The sequence below is a fragment of the Artemia sp. Qi Xiang Cuo genome, chromosome 14, assembly GCF_049724085.1.
Source record: "Artemia sp. Qi Xiang Cuo chromosome 14, ASM4972408v1, whole genome shotgun sequence".
In the NCBI taxonomy this organism is placed as follows: domain Eukaryota; kingdom Metazoa; phylum Arthropoda; class Branchiopoda; order Anostraca; family Artemiidae; genus Artemia; species Artemia sp. Qi Xiang Cuo.
Window position 1 is genome coordinate 68,496,532 of NC_142807.1, and position 14,771 is coordinate 68,511,302.

Consider the following 14,771-nt stretch of genomic DNA (forward strand, 5'->3'; position numbering starts at 1 on the left):
ATAACATGACCTCTCCCCCCCCCCCTCGCTGACACCGAGGCAAGGGTTTTAAATTATGTAAGTTGAAATTTTTAGGGGGTGTTGAACTAAACGAGAATACACTATGCGCAGTGTAGTCGTTCTATGCATCAGAATCTGGGGGGGGGCAGGATTTACCTTTTATATAACATAATAGAAATTTATTGTCATATTTTGGAAAACTGGGGGAGGGGGGCAGCTATTCCCCTACACAGGCCTAAAACAGCCACAGCTTGTGCATCCAAGTTGCCATAAAGGCGTACATACAATTTCTCAAGATGGGCTGTAGGTATTAATTTGAAACTCAGAGAAATTTGAGGGGAATATTTAATGAAATCGAAAGACTTCATATGGATCCAAATAGGCATAGTATTTCAGAAATGGTTAAAGGTATCAAGTTTGAACTTCCGGAGGAAAGCTGAGGAGGATTTTAAATTAAATCAAACGACACTGAGTATTCAGGTTGTCAAAAGGTCACATCTGCAATATCTCGGGAACGGTTAAGGTTATTAAGTTGAAACTTTAAGAGAATGTTGACTGTGATGGTGAAGCATATCAAGAGACGTTAAACGTATCCAGGTTGTCAAAAAAGCATATCTGCAAACTACCAGGAACGGCTAAGGGTATTAACTTGAAACGTTCAGGAAATGCTGAGGAGTATGTTAAACTAAATCAACAGATACTATATGTATTTAGGTTGTCAAAATTACGTATTTGCAATATCTCAGGAACACCTAAGTGTATCGAGTTGGAGCTTTCAGAGAATGTTGAGGAGTCTGACAAAATAAAGCAATAGACGATATGTACATCCAAGTAATCAAAATAGTGAATCTGAAATATCTAAGGAATATTTAAGGATATTAAGCATAAACTTAAATGTTGGTGCAAAAGACACTATACGGTGATATCTGCAATATCATTTAAATTATAAATTAAAAGTTTTAGTGTCTTTTTTAAGAGTTTTAAGCTCTTAGAGGGTAACCAGCGTCCCTCCTTTCATATTTTTTCCTACCCACCCCTCACGACCTCAGAGACATCCAAAAATTTGAGAAAGTTATCTTACAAAAATACTGGAAAGTTTAAATAAATGAGTTTTCAGGGGTGGCCTGATCCCCCACAATCAAGGACAAGGGTCACAGATAATGCAAGTTGCTTCATGTTTACACATAGGCTTTATATTGGTGGGGATGGCTGGTATTGGGCGCCTGATTATTTTGAACCATTCCGAGATCTTTCTTTGGGCTGAGAATATTATATCATTTTTTGGGAGTGGGGTGAGGTGTCTTAAAGTGGGGGAAAAACTCTCTGTTCCTAAGTAGTTTTATTTCGAGCGAGCTCTTACGGATACTTTTGCTAGGCCAACATTACAAGAGCCTCCCAAAAGTGTACTCTATAAATGATATGTTTATTTAATCAAATCACATGGACTCAATTTTTCAAATAATTTAAAATATTTTGGGAATAGTATAGTTTCGACTCAATTTTAGGTTGGAGTGTCAGGTGCGGGGAGTTAGGGTAAATTGAAAGACACACACAATGTGTATTTATTTCTTCCAAATTACTATATACAGTACCTTGGGAATAACTTGGGGGACGGAGTTTGTTCGCCACTCACGAAAATATTAATTCTTTTCCACTAATTTTGTGTTATTCATAGCCAGCATTGTTCGCTATCTTTAAATAAAATACATTTCATAATCCTTATATCTATTCAGATAGGAACTATCTGGATGTTTAAGTGGTAGTAGTAGCCTAGACAATATACTGAGGAAAGTTATGAATGCTGTGCCCTGTTTTTGACTATCTCTTGCAAGATTATCGTAGGAATGTGTAAGCTTATCCATTCCATGTGGAGTAGGCAGATTTCAGCTCGAATTCTAGTCTTTTGGGTAAATAAAATCCATATAGTAGGCTAGGGAAAATAATTTGTTGAAAGCACAGTAAAGATGCAGGCTAGTATAGGGCAGAAATCAGATAAGGAAAAGTATGTAGATAGCTAAAGTATGTCCCGGGAAGGTATTTTGAAGTACCTACCTCCACTCCTTCTCCCTCTAGAGGGTCCTGACCTTTGATGACCTTTAAAAATCTGTGTGTTATAAAAGTGAAACCTTGTAATATAAATCTTCAGCTTAAAAGGAAGTTTAACAAAATTGTTTTTAGCTTCACAACTTTGCTCAATCCTGATATATAGATTTTTAAAGATATGCAAATACATTTCCTAAATTTTGAAAATTAAAATTGATATGGCTTAAAATACTACTCAAATAACAGAATTGCATTTTCAGAACTAAAGCCAGAGAAAAAGAATCTTATAACTGAAAATTAAGGTAAAATGTTGTTTAGTCAAAATTTCAGTAGGTATAGACCTGTCATGTAGGCAAATTTCAGGATCCTCTAGAGAGAGAAGGAAAGGAGATAAGTACTTCGTACTTCAAAATACCTTCCCAGGACATATTTTGGTAAAGTTCTATGAAATCATATTATTGGGTTAGGACTAAAGTGAATACATGATTCAATGCCTTTTTTTATGCTGATTATGAATATAATAAGCATTTCTTTCGGAAATGAATTTTAGCCCCCCCCCCTATATAGGCCAATACAGGGTTAGGTTAGGTTATGTTAGGGATAGCCTATATCGGGGGGGGGGGCTGAAATTCATTTCCGACAAAAATGCTTATTATATTTGTAATCAGCTTAAAAAAATGCATTGAATTGTGTATTCACATTAGTCCTAACTCAATAATATGATTTCATAGAACTTTACCCATATTTTAGCCTGTAGACCCATCCCTGAAAGTTTCATTTTCCTAACCTCACCCCTTTCCAAGATAGGTAAAAGTAACTCAAGGAGAATTTTACCAAGAAAAAAAGAAACAACATTTATATTTTTTATTCATTGGTCTCTCCAATCCAAATATAGTAGTTGCTGTTGTCACAATTGTGTCATAGCCTAGTGCCATTTTATTGGTGTGTCATCATGTTTTGTGCTTATTTCTCATCAACAGTTTATAGCCTACACAATGTCAAATAAAGCTAATCTGTGAAAAATGAATTTTTTAATTTCTGTATAGGTTTATTGCCTAAGACTATATCCAGTGGTTTAATTTGTCAAAATCCTAGGGGGGGGGGGCAAAGGTAGAGCCAATTTTCCCAAATCAAGTGAAAACAACAGTGAGGCATATAGTACCATAAAGGTAAAAATATACTAAAGAAAATTGGGTAATTTTTCATTATTCATAGTAGCCTTTTTATACTCTTTCCAAATATAATAATCATTTTGTCAGAAATGAATTTTACCCCCACCCCTATATATACCAATTCAGGGTATACATTTGCACATTAGGGGGATAGGGGTAAATTTTACTTCTTATGTAAATGAGAGATAAGTTTAAACTTTCCCCCCACACCCATGCCCTATTGTGCAAATATATGCCCTGAATTGGTATATATAGGGGTGGGGGGTAAAATTCATTTCTTACAAAAATGTTTATTATATTTGGAAAGAGCATACAAAAAGGCATTGAGTGGTATGTTTACTTTATTCAGCCCACTACTGCCAAAAATTGCAGAGGTTCCCATGGAAGTCATTTTTCCCTTCCCTTAGCACTTATCAATGAAACTAAAGAAAAAATCCTCAAATTTGGAAAATCTTATTTTCTAGGGGGGGGGGGGGGTAAGAACCATGTCATAAAAATATAAAAAGTGACCCCCAACAAAAAAAAAATCCTAACTTATGTTTTGGATGAAGCTAAGAATCTGCATATGAAAATAAAATCCACTAAATCAAATTTAATGACAATAAACTTCTTAATTTTTTGAAATTCACTCATTTTCCTAGACCCTATCCCTTCCAAAATGCTAGTGAAACATGTTAAACTCCTTAGTGTCACAATTTTTAATAATCTTAAATAGGAAATACAGTTCTAGGCATTTACCTCCCCCTCCCCCTGTGGAACCCCCCCCCCACTCCTGTGGACAATCCCCCCCCCCCCAGAAAATACCCCCTTCCCCATGGAAAATAATGCTTTTCAAATTTGAGAATTTTATTGGATTTTTTTTTGTTGTAGGGGGAAGGAACTTTGGTACTTGTGTATTATATGCCACTAACTCAAGTTTATGCTGTGTAAAACTCAAGAACAAACTGGCTTCTTTGTTAGTTTCTTTCAGCTTAGCAGGAGACAAGACAAAGACAAGTTTGTAATGAGGCAATAGTTGAAGATAACAAATCACAATGATTTTCTGGATCTGACTTCAAAATTCTGCCACCTGTTGGGTTGAAAGTTGTACCACAGCTTGACAAATACTATACCGTTTTCTTTAGGGACAAAAAAATCAAGGTGCCATATTTTTTGTTGTGTCAAATTTGTAGGTGAAAATGCTTTAATTTTGGAAAGTTGGAGTTTTATACCTGTCTTAGATAAAACTTCAAACTTATCATCAAACAATTAGATTCCTAGATGTTTTCCCTACATATAGCAACTTTTTTTAAAATCAAAAGTCATTAAATCAGGACTTCCAGAGTAGAAAAACTGGTTGTTTTTTTTACAAAAACTGTCAAATAATTGGTACCTTTACCCAATATATTGGCTACCAATTCAGGGTATATATTTGCACATTAGGGGAGGTGGTGATGGTAAAGTTTGAACTTGCCTCTATAGTCAGAATGGCATCCTGAATCCAAATCTTGCATTCATTTGCATTGAAATGAACTTTACTCCCCTCCCTAATGTGCAAATAAATACCCTGAATTAGAATAGGCCTACACCCTGAATTGGTATATATAAAAGTTAGGATAAAGTTCATTTCTGACAAAAATGCATGTTAAATTTGGATTCAGGATGCAACTCTGACTGTAAAGGTAAGTTTATTTCTTAACTATTTGAATAGTCTGTTAATATAAAGCTTACCCAGCTTATATTAGTTTTGACAGGTTTTTGAAGAACCTGATTTCAGATGGGAGGGGGGGGTATACAAACTATGGTCTGGGGGCGAACCAAATTGCAGGATGTATAGTTGTTCCCCCTTCCCCATATAAAGATTATTATTTCTTATTAATACCAAATGTGGTGTTTTATGCATCTGAAATTTTGAGAGACTATTGAATAGCAAATCTAATGATGTATTTCTTTTTTAGTACTTGTATAGTATACACTGTACCTAATATTCTTTGTCTAAGTAGAACCTGTTTCTCTGATGCTCAATCCTAATGAAATTAAATAAAAAAAAACAAGTTTTTTAAACTGAAAGTAAGGAGCAACATTAAAACTGAAAACGAACAGAAATTATTCCGTATATGAAAGGGGCTGTCCCCTCCTCAACGCCTCACTCTTTATGCTAAAGTTTTTTATTCTTTTAAAAAATAAAGTTTTGAGACAGACTCAAACTTTAGCGTAAAGAGCGGGGTGTTGATGAGGGGACAGCCCCCTTCATATACAGAATAATCTGTTCGGTTTAAGTTTTAATGTTGCTCCTCACTTTCACTTAAAAAAACATGTTTTTTTTTATTTAATTTCTGATCGGTTTTTAGTTAATGCTGCTTTTATATGCATAAAAATTTTACTTTTCTTTTGCTAAATGGATGTCTTTACAAATTAACTTACGTAACTAACTTCTATATTCGTATATTTTTCTTCTGGCAAAAAATACAAAGTTGCAGATTTTTGCATATATGAGCTTGAAACCTATGTAATAGGGTTTTCTGATACGCTGAATCTGACGGTGTGATTTTCATTAAAATTCTTTAACTTGTAGGGGATATTTCCCCCCTCTTTAAAAAGCCGAGTAAATTTTCTCAGGTTCGTAGCTTTTGATGAGTAATACTAAAATTAATAAAATTTATATATTTAGAATCAGCATTATAAACCAATTCTTTTGATACATTTATTGACATCAAATTCCGTTTTTAAAAGTTTCGATTACTATTGAGCCGTATCGCTTGTTTTTTTATTGTTTTTTTTTATTACGTATATGTTATTACGTATATGAGGGGGTTCTCCTCTTAGTCAATACCACGCTCTTTACGTTAAAAGTTAAAAAAAAAGTTTTGATTCACAAACCCCTGAATCACAAAGGCCGTTTAATTAGAATAGATAGCTCTTTTGAAAGCACTAAAAAAAAACTGTAGCGTAAAGAGCGAGGTATTGACTTGGGGGAGAACCCCCTCACTTATGTTATAATTTCTATTCGTTTTAAGTTCTAATATTCCTTCTTACATTTCAGTTGAAAAAACTTGATTTTTTTTATTTAATTTGTGATCGTTTTTTAAATAATGCTTGGAAATCCGGCGCCCCCTTCATAGAAATGTCCCTTACCCCAAAGAAACATCCTCCACGGAAATATTCTTCAGAGTAACCCCCTCCTATAGCCCCCCCCCTCCAGAAAAAATCCTTCCTGAAAATGGTCGTATACTTCCCAATAACCAATAAATAATGCTGGCAAGTCTGGTGCCCCCTTCATGGCAATTTTCCTTCCCCCGTGAAAACTTCCTTCATGAACAGATCCTCCAACATAACCCCCGACCCACCCTTCTCTCCCCCGACCATAAAAAAAAACTCCTGAAAACTTCTGTATACTTCCCAATAACCAATACTATATGTTAACATTGGGTAAAGTTCATAACTTTTAGCACTCCCTTTGAGAACTTCAGGGGCTTAAGTCATCCTAAAAGACATATTTATCATATTTTCGACCATGCTGAACAAAATGGTTATCTCAAAATTTTGATCAGGTGACTTTGCAAAAAAAATAAGCGGGGAAGGAGGCCTAGTTGCCCTACATTTTTTTTGGTCACTTAAAAAGGGCACTAGAACTTTTAATTTCCGTTCCAATGAGCCCTCCCACTATATTCTAGTACCACTGGGTCGATACGATAACCCCTGGTAAAAAAAAACCAAAAAAACAAACAACCAAATAAACACGCATCCGTGATCTTTCTTCTGGCAAAAAATGTAAAATTCCACATTTTTGCAGATAGGATATTGAAACCTCTCCCGTAGGGTTCTCTGATACGTTGAATCTGATGGTTTGATTTTCATGTAGGTTCTATAACTTTTAGAGGGTTTTTCCACCTTTTTTCGAAAATCAGCCAAATTTTCTCAGGCACGTAACTTTTGAGGTGTAGGACTAAACTTGATGAAAATTATATGTTTGAATTCAGCATTAAAATCTGATTCTTTTGATATATCTATTGGTATCAAAAACCCGTTTTCTAGAGTTTCGGTTCCCATTGAGCCGGGTCGCTCCTTACTTACATTTAGATACACGAACTCATTGATATACCCAAGTATGATAAAAATATAATATATTAGAAACAAATTTGGGTTATATTTGGCCTATTTGCACAATCGGGTGGGGGGGGGCGGGGGTAAAGTGTAGCAAGTTTGTTTCTCTGATGCTCTATTGTAATGAAATATAAAAAAATATGATGAAAATTTAATATTTTATTAACAAAATTATAGTAAGTACAGAAGAAACTTAAGTACTTTACCCCTCCCACCCTAATGTGCAAATATATAGCCCAAATTTGTTTCTAAAGTATGATATTTTTATCATACATAGGTATATTTCATTAGGATTGAGCATCAGAGAAACAGGTTCTACTTAGATGAAGAATATTAGGTAGGGTGCATATCACAGAAATACCTCTTTTTTCATATCTGGTTTCTTTCTTGTTCTATAGTGTCGCATTGTTAGGAATATTGATAATATCACCCCAACTCACTTTTTCACTTTTACAGAATACAGTAGTACCCGTCAACACCAACACAAAATTTACCCACCATGTTCACAGAAAAGATTAGGCCAAAACTCTTTGTCTAGTCGAGTGTGGAAGACTTAGAATTCTCTTCCATCAGAAATACTTGCAAGGACCACGGTCCAGTTTTTCAAAAGTAGTTTAGCCTCTATAGATTTCTATACTGGGTCCTATCACAATCCATTTTGAGATTATTTTTACTTTTGTATTAGCTGATTTGTGACAGTTATTTTATAGGCTTACTTTTTGGTAGGTTTCAATTATTAACAGATATATTTCAGTTAAGTTGGTATGCTATTGTATGTTTCAGTAATATTGTTTCCATTGTTTTCAGTTACTGTATGTTTTTGTTATGTCATTGACATTGTTATAGACTTTTTTATAATTGTTTTGTGCGACAAGCTTGTTAAAGCTTACCGTATCTTGGTATTAATAAATGAATAAATTCTAGATGAAGGACTTTTAGCAATAATGGTAAAGAAGAGTAGCATGTTTAAAGAAAAGGCCTATGTTTACAGTTACATCTCCTTAGAATGAAACACTGTAAAAGCTTGAAGGCTACTATAAAAGCACAAAGGCTAAACAACTTTGAAAAGTTCTAAAATAATTGCTTGTATCATTCCTTAACAGGGACAAATCTTCAGCATTTTTGTTGGGGGTCAAGAGGGATCAATATCCAGATAGTCAAGGGGCTTGGGAAACATAATAATTTTTTCCTCCATGCTACTGGAGGGGGGGGGGTGTAACTACCCCCCCCCCCAAACGACATCTCTGTTCCTTAATGCACTTCAGTTTTACCCCTCCCCCCTAATGTGCAAATTATATATTTTCCATGTATTTTGCCATATGCCATTCTTATAGCAAAGATGTCAACAGTAAAAATGCAACATTGAAGAAATCAAGAACTGGAAAATATATAGCTTGGGCTTTATATTTGCACATTAGGGAGAGGTTAAAGTAAACTAAAACACTTTTAGAAATAATATAGGTCTAAGTAAGTATTTTAGAATTTTCTAGAGTGGTTTTCAGAATTTTATAATGTTTCCTTCTGAGGAAGAGTTACTGTGACCTAGGACAAAGGAAGCCCTGAATAAATCTAAAAACTGTTTTGAAACAAATATAAGTATTTACTTACCTCATACCTAAAATGTAAATTTGTAGTTTTTTACATAGTTTAGCTAGGACAAAAGTGAATACATCACTTGATGCTTTTTTTATGCTCTTTCATGATTCAATAATTGCTTTTAGGGGAGAACACATTGTGACCTGTTAAAGGGCTCATATCAGCCAATAGTAACCAAAAGTTTAAAAATGTGTTTTGAAAATGTTTAAAAGTTTAAAATGTCTTTAAAAGTAAAAAAAAAGTTTAAAAATCTGTATCTAAAAAAACTGTTTAGTGAGGAAAAATTGCCATTTATAGCTTATTCAGGAATGGTAATTATGTTTTTCCTCAGTCTTAATTGTAAAATGTTATTATAAAAACAAGTTTCCAGAAATTTAAAAAGAGCCAGAAACCCCTCAAAAATGGTATCAGTTTTGCTGTGATGTCATTTCTATGGGTTGGATATAATAATGAAGTATTTCTAAGAGTATATATATAATGGACCTTGAAAAGATTCTTACTGTTTCTCTTTAATAAACAAAGAGAAAAATACAAGGACACAATGTCCTTGCTTCTGGCCCTATTGCTAAATTACCTTAAATTGTAGCTTGAGGTAATCTAAGGATTTTCCCTTGTTAAGTTCCAGAGTTGATGATGATTGAGTTGTTTCATTGCTATGTAGCTTTAGTCATTGTTGTCTAAAGACTAGATATGTTTAGAAACTGGTTTCATCTACCTCTAATGTTTTTCTGAGCTCTGCTAGTGTCTGACATGATTCTTGATCTATTAATTCTTCCAAATCTCAGTCTTCTATTCGTTTTCCTTTATCAAACAGTTTGTGGTAACAACCTGTAAGTAAGGAGCAACCCGGCTCAATAGTAGCCGAAACTCTAAAAAACGAAATTTTGATGCCAATAGATGCATCAGAAGAATCAGGTTTTTATGCTGATTTCTAATATATAAGTTTCATCAAGTTTAGTCTTACCCATCAAAAGTTAAGTGCCTGAGAAAATTTGCCTTATTTTCGGAAAAAGGGGAAACAACCCCTAAAAGGCATAGAACTCTAATGAAAATCACACCATCAGATTCAGCATATTAGAGAACCCTATTATAGAGTTTCAAGCTCCTATCTGCCAAAATGCGGAATTTTGTATTTTTTGCCCAAAGAAAGATCATGGATGTGTGTTTATTTGTTGTTTTTTTTTTCAGGGGTGATGGTATCAATCCAGTAGTCATAAAATATTGTGAGACGGCTCATTCGAACGGAAAGTAAAAGTTCTAGTGTCCTTTTTAAGTGACCAAAAAGATTGGAGGGCAACTAGGCCCCCTCCCACGTTAATTCTTTTCCCGAAGTCACCCAATCAAACTTTTGAGACAGCCATTTTGTTCAGCATAGTCGAAAATCTAATTAATATGTCTTTGAGGATGACTTAATCCCCCACAGTTCCTGGGGGAAGGGCTGCAAGTTATAACTTTGCCCATTGTTTACATATAGTTTTGGTTATTGGGAAGTATACAGGTGTTTTCAGGAGGAATTTTTCACTGACGGGGGGTCGGGGTCAGAGTAGGAGTTACGGGGGAGGATATCCCTTGGGGGAAGGAACATTTCCATGAAGGGGGCGCCAGATTTTTCAGCATTATTTAAAAAACCCTCAGAAATTAAATAAAAAAACAAGTTTTTTTTCAACTGAAAATAAGGAGCAACATTAAAACTTAAAACGAAGAGAAATGATTACATATATGTGGGGGTTCGCCCTCTAGCCAATACCTTGCTCTTTTTACTAAAGTTTTTTAGTACTTTCAAAAGAGCTATCTATTCTAATTAACAGACATGTGTAATTCAGGGGTTTGTGGTTCGAACAAAATTCGAACTTTAGCGTAAAGAGCGAATTATTGAATTGGGAGCGAACTCCCTAATATACATAATAAAAACATACGAATATAGAAATTCGTTACGTAAGTTAATTCGTAAGTTACGTCAGAACAAAATTCCGAGAAAGCCAATTAGACAAAAAAAGCAAAATTAATATGCGAATTTTGTTTTAATTATTCATGTAGGGTTAGCCAAAATCAAAGCTGCATTAATCCAACAATGTTCAGGAATTATCTAAAAAAACAATAACTTAAAGTAAGGAGCGACATTAAAACTTAAAATAAACAAAAATTATTTCGTGTATGAAAGGGGCTGTCCCCTTCTCCACGCCTCGCTCTTTACGCTAAAGTTTAACTCTTTGTCACATCTCTATTTTTTAAAATAATAAAAAACTTTAGCGTAAAGAGCGAGGCGTTGAGGAGGGGACAGCTCCTTTCATATACGGAATAATCTTTGTTCGTTTAAGTTTTAATGTCGCTCCTGACTTTCAGTTAAAAAAAACTTGTTTTTTTTAGTTATCATTTTGAAAGCCTTATTGTTGAAGCCTTGAAACCAGTATCTGCATTTTTTATCCAATAGAGCGTTATCACTGCAAGTCTCATTCAAGAATTTTGGTGTTTTGGTTGAAGATTTAAAATAAAATAAAATTGTGCAGTAAAAATGCTACAAATACAGTTTATTTAACACAAATTCAGCATCTGAAGAACCAATAAAAAATTCTTGTTTACATTGTAGTGAACAACAATACAAATTATAATAATATGCAAAATTTATTTCTTTCTGTAGTAATTTTGAAAAAAACAAACAAAAGAGATGTTTTTCAACATCTCATTCAATGAGTCTCATTCAAGAATTTTGGTGTTTTGCTTGAAGATTTAAAATATAATAACATTGTGCAAAAAATTCTCACACATACAGTTTATTTAATAAAAATTCAGCATCTGAAGAACCAATAATAAATGCTTTTTTACATTATAGTGAACAACAGTACTAATTATAATAGTATGCATAATCTATTTCTTTCTGTAGCAATTTTGAAAAAAAACATCCTCCAAAAGAGATGTTTTTCAAACAAAATTAAAGAGCCAAATATTAAAACTTGAAATAAGCAGAAATGTAGTTTTATGATTTCCTAATTTATCTTCCTGTTTAAGAGGGTGCGTTAAATTTTATGATGAATATGGTAAAAAATAAAAATACATGGTAACAGCAGACAATACTTGGGAACAAATTAGTGTTTGCTTGCTTTTCAACAAAATTCTTACCATTATAATTTTCAGCAGTACAAGTGTGATGTTCAAGGAAAACTGCTTAATTTTATAAATCTTGACTTTTTTTCAACGGGTGTAGCTGCAAGTCTTTGAGTTGTAATGTGAATTTTCTTGAATGAAAAAAAAAACTTTTTTTATTGTTTGATGAAGCAAATTTGCATGGTGAAGCAATTTGTTCTTCCTATGAACCCCTACACCAAGGCTAAAATTTGTTTGCAGTTTATTTCTTCTTTTTTTTACTGGTAGTGCAGGTTTTTTTTTTTGAAAAACATCTCTTTTGGAAGATGTTTTTTTTCAAAATTGCTACAGAAATAAATAAATTATGCATACTATTTTAATTTGTATTGTTGTTCACTATAATGTAAAAAAAGCATTTTTTTTTTAGGTAACAATGATTCTTTCAATTAGTCTGCCATCAAGAATTTATCAGATAGAAAAAGTACAATGTTCAAGAGAAAGCTCCTTTCTAGTCAGGAAGTTCCTCAGAAATGTAAGTGATTTGTTTTGTTTTTAAAAGTATCGTTGCATTTTTAAATATAAATTTTATTTAACTAATTGCAAGAAAAATCTTTTTAAAACATAAATCAATCAAGAAAAGGAACAGAAAGAAAATATAAGTAGTACCATGAAATCTACCACTAATATTTAGCAAGATAAATAGCACATGAGGTGGCTCTATAATCTGGACTGCTCCATTCACTGTCAATATTTGGGTCTTACATTTAGTCTATATGTGGGAGATACATCCAGAAGTTACTTCTTTAAAATAGTAAATAGTCATAGTATTGATGCAAAATAGATATTGCATATGCTTTTCTTTTGAGATTTGAGCCTTAACCCATAGTTAGCCATGTGAGATGGGGGGGCATTGGAGGGGTCACAGAACCACTGACATGTATTTTCATTGTAAATGAGTGCAAATGCAGAAATGATTACAAGATTTAATCTTTGTACTTGCTGATTCAGATATATCTCCTAATTAAAGAAATTTTAAAAAATCTATGTATCTATGTGTATGTTAAACTTTTTTTATTATTTGCATGTCTTTTGTTTCTTATTTTGATAATTAAAAGGGAAGGGGTATAGATATTGAATTGTGAGATACCTTGTACTTAGATAATTTCGGAGACCACACTGCCTTTCCATGACGATAAAATAAAAGTTCAAAAATGGGGATAAAATCCTTTTTAATAGACAGTGTATAGAAATTCACAAAAAATATCAGATATTTCGGTCACATATACAGTGACCGTCATCAGTAGTAAAACTGAACTTATACTACTGATGTATCAGTTATTGACTGATACATCAGTAGTGACCTGATGTATCAGTAAATCAGAGGTCATCAGACCTCTCATATCATATCATCATATCACAAATCAGAGGTCATCAGTAAAGAGGTACTGATGACCTCTATAAAGAGGTCATCAGTAGTGACCGTCATGATGTAAAACTTTTTAGTTTTACATCAGTAGTAAAACTAAAAAGTTAAGTTTTACTACTGATGATGGTCACTGTATATGTGACTGAAATATCTGGTATTTTTTGTAAATTTCTATACACTGTCTATTAAAAAGGATTTTATCCATATTTTGAACTTTTATTTTACCTTATACTTAAAATTTGTGTAGTTTTGTTTTTCTAAGCAAGGGTCAAGCAAGATTATTTCTTTAAAGAGGTCTTTTTAAGAAATTCTTTAAAAACAATTAATAAATTTAAGAAATTAAAAAATTCGAATTTTAAGAAACTGAAAATTTTTAGAAACTTTACGATTTTTAGGAAAAGAAAATAATTCATTTAAAATTTAAATCAATCAGAAATTAACAGAACAAATGGACATTGCTAGGAAACTTATCAACGAGAAGTACTAAGATGTTAGGAACTACTCTCTACTGCAATGTCTAATGGCAATGTTTTGTGTTTGATACTTATGCAAAACACACGTCCAGAAGTTCCTTTTAACATCAGGGACACAACATATGTAAAATGTTTATTCTTTCTATGACTTCATATTACCAAGAACATCAATATCAAAATATATTTCCCAACTTGACCCATCATAGATGTACTTATAGCTTAAAAACTCCACTTAAAAAAAAAAAAAAAAAAAAAAAAAATTTGGGTGTTTCAAAACTATAAATTTTAGGGGCAGTACCACATTATCTTCTGTGTTACTCCCTTGAGCTATAAAAATTTATATAGAGGATAGACATATAACTAATTTTATGTATAGAATTAATTCTACATGTAGAACTAGGCTACTTCTATGTATAGAAGTCATACTGCTGAATTCACTGCTGGGTGTACTGATAACTTAAAACCTTTTTTGCTGTTTCAAAACTATGTAAGGGCAATACCACATTATCTTCTGTGTTACTCCTTTGAGCCATAAAGATTTATATGGAAAATAGACATATAACTAATTTTATGTATAGAATTAATTCTACATGTAGAACTAATTCTATATATAGAAGCCATATTGCTGAATTCACTGCTGTGTGTACTGATAGCTTAAAACCTCCATTTTTTAGATTTTTTTTTTTTTTTTTTTTTTTTTTTTAATACATATAGAACTAAATCTATATATAGAAGCCATACTGCTGAATTCACTGCTGGGTGTACTGATCGCTTAAAACCTCCATTATATATATATATATATATATATATATATATATATATATATATATATATATATATATATATATATATATATATATATATATATATATATATATATATATATATATATATATA

At 32.8% G+C, this 14,771-nt stretch overlaps 1 protein-coding gene across 7 annotated transcripts in view; it reads left to right on the forward strand.

Moving 5' to 3' along the window:
• The first annotated feature begins 1,763 nt into the window (after positions 1-1,763).
• Positions 1,764-14,771, forward strand: part of LOC148944794 (uncharacterized) — a 77,076-nt gene continuing 64,068 nt past the window's right edge. For 5 of the 7 annotated variants that reach the window (XR_016142810.1, XM_089099748.1, XM_089099750.1 and 2 more), the window contains exons 1-2: positions 1,764-1,907; positions 12,403-12,507. Coding sequence is in view for 6 of the 7 variants with exons in the window: in XM_089099748.1 (XP_088955874.1) it covers positions 1,845-1,907; positions 12,403-12,507 (168 nt within the window). In the remaining variant the exon portion in view is untranslated. The remainder of the gene's footprint in view (positions 1,908-12,402; positions 12,508-14,771) is intronic. The other 2 variants (XM_089099749.1, XM_089099753.1) reach the window with 2 other exon arrangements.